Below are 1,585 nucleotides of genomic sequence, written 5' to 3' on the forward strand. Positions count from 1 at the left end.
GTGGCTGTCCACTTTTGTAAAGATTTACAGCCTTGGAATCCCTGTGGGGCAGTTCTACTCTGTCCTGTAGGGTCGCTATGCGTCAGAATTGACTTGCTGGCAGTGGGTTTGGTTTTGGTTTCATGGGGCTGAGAATAAAGTCTCCTGGAGTTCACAGCTGGTGGCGACACGACTGAGTTAGAGTGCTCTGGCTCCCTAGTGCTGCTCTGACAAGAAAATACCACAGATGGGGTGGCCTTAACAAACAGGAGTTTACTCTTACAATTTGGAGGCTTTAAGTCCAAGTGCAAAGTGCCAAGCTCTAGGGGCTGGGTGAAAGTCCCTCAACCTTGGGGTCCAGCTTTGCCTCCAACTCCCGGCCCACTGGAGCTAGAGGCATTTCTTCACTCAGACAGCTGCTGGCTGCTGAGGCTGAGAAGCCCAAGGCTGACGAGTAAAAAGGCACAGTCCTGATGTTACCAAACCACATGGCAGGCCATTAACTTAAGTCCACTTTAAGTCCCAAGGTCGGCAGAGCATAGCAGGCTGCTGAGCAACGACACGGCTACATGCAGGGTCCAAGCGTGCCAAAGGCTAGAGACCTCTCTCAAAACTTCTCCTTATATACAGGAAGCAGACCACATACCCAAAGGCAGCTACTCAGCTGCTCATAGTAGATTTCACCACGTAGTTGATTACCTGTCTCATCATGGGGAGTATTATATCCAGCTGCCCAGCCACTCAACCAGGCCTAGCCAAGTTGACACACAAACATAACCACCACACAGAGTGACATTCTTGGGACAGGCTGTCTTGAGGGTGATGTCAGCCAGAGGATCAGTTCTCAGTGGTACTTTGCATGATTTTTCTAGCAATCCTTTCCAAACTCTTACTGAGTTGCATTTAGCAACTCATCCTTCCTCTTTCCTTTCTCTCTAAGGTCAAGGTCAAGTTAAGTTCCTCCAGGGAAGCATCCCGTCTTGTTCATCTTTGCATCCTCGTTCCTAGTTCCCCAAGGGGTGCTGGCCCAAGGGCCACCCACTCAGGGATGTTGCATTGCTGTTGATGGCTGGGCCATCCTTAAAGTCCTACCATATCCGTGACTCCACTGGGGACTTCACAGGCTGATTGGGTAGCAAACGTGCCGAAAGGAAGGAAATCTTGGACAGAGGTGACTTTGGGTCTCTCAGCAATGAGAGGGCCAGGGTGCAGGCTTATGGGAGATTGAGAGTTCAAATTGCAAGGTGTGGCTTGCCTCTAGCCCACCTGCCTTGTGTGTGTAAAGACCTTTTCGTAAGACAATTCCAGCAATATTCTCCAGTATTACAAAAGAAAAATAATAACCAAATGGAATGTATTGACAGCTGTTGCCACTAAGCGCAGCTTGTGGGGCTTTTCCTTTTCCCTAGCTGAACATGAACGTGAACAGCTTCCAAAGGAAATTTGTGAATGAAGTCAGAAGGTGTGAGTCGCTGGAGAGAATCCTCCGTAAGTCACTTCCTGCCTCCTGCTGAAATGGGCATTAGTGGGGAGGTTAGGGTGCCCAGGATGGAAACACCAAAGTGTCCCTGTTGGTCATGTTTTTGAGAGGATGGCAGAGGTGGGG

At 49.6% G+C, this 1,585-nt stretch overlaps 1 protein-coding gene across 1 annotated transcript in view; it reads left to right on the forward strand.

The window, feature by feature from the left end:
* ATP6V0A4 (ATPase H+ transporting V0 subunit a4) overlaps window positions 1–1,585 on the forward strand; it is a 59,207-nt gene that overhangs the window by 1,441 nt on the left and 56,181 nt on the right. Inside the window, exon 2 of the mRNA XM_007952796.1 lies at window positions 1,389–1,467. Within this exon, the coding sequence (XP_007950987.1) occupies window positions 1,389–1,467 (79 nt within the window). The remainder of the gene's footprint in view (window positions 1–1,388; window positions 1,468–1,585) is intronic.

The sequence above is a fragment of the Orycteropus afer genome, unplaced genomic scaffold (assembly GCF_000298275.1).
Source record: "Orycteropus afer afer isolate SDZICR_OR568_19922 unplaced genomic scaffold, OryAfe1.0 scaffold00358, whole genome shotgun sequence".
NCBI classification, from domain to species: domain Eukaryota; kingdom Metazoa; phylum Chordata; class Mammalia; order Tubulidentata; family Orycteropodidae; genus Orycteropus; species Orycteropus afer.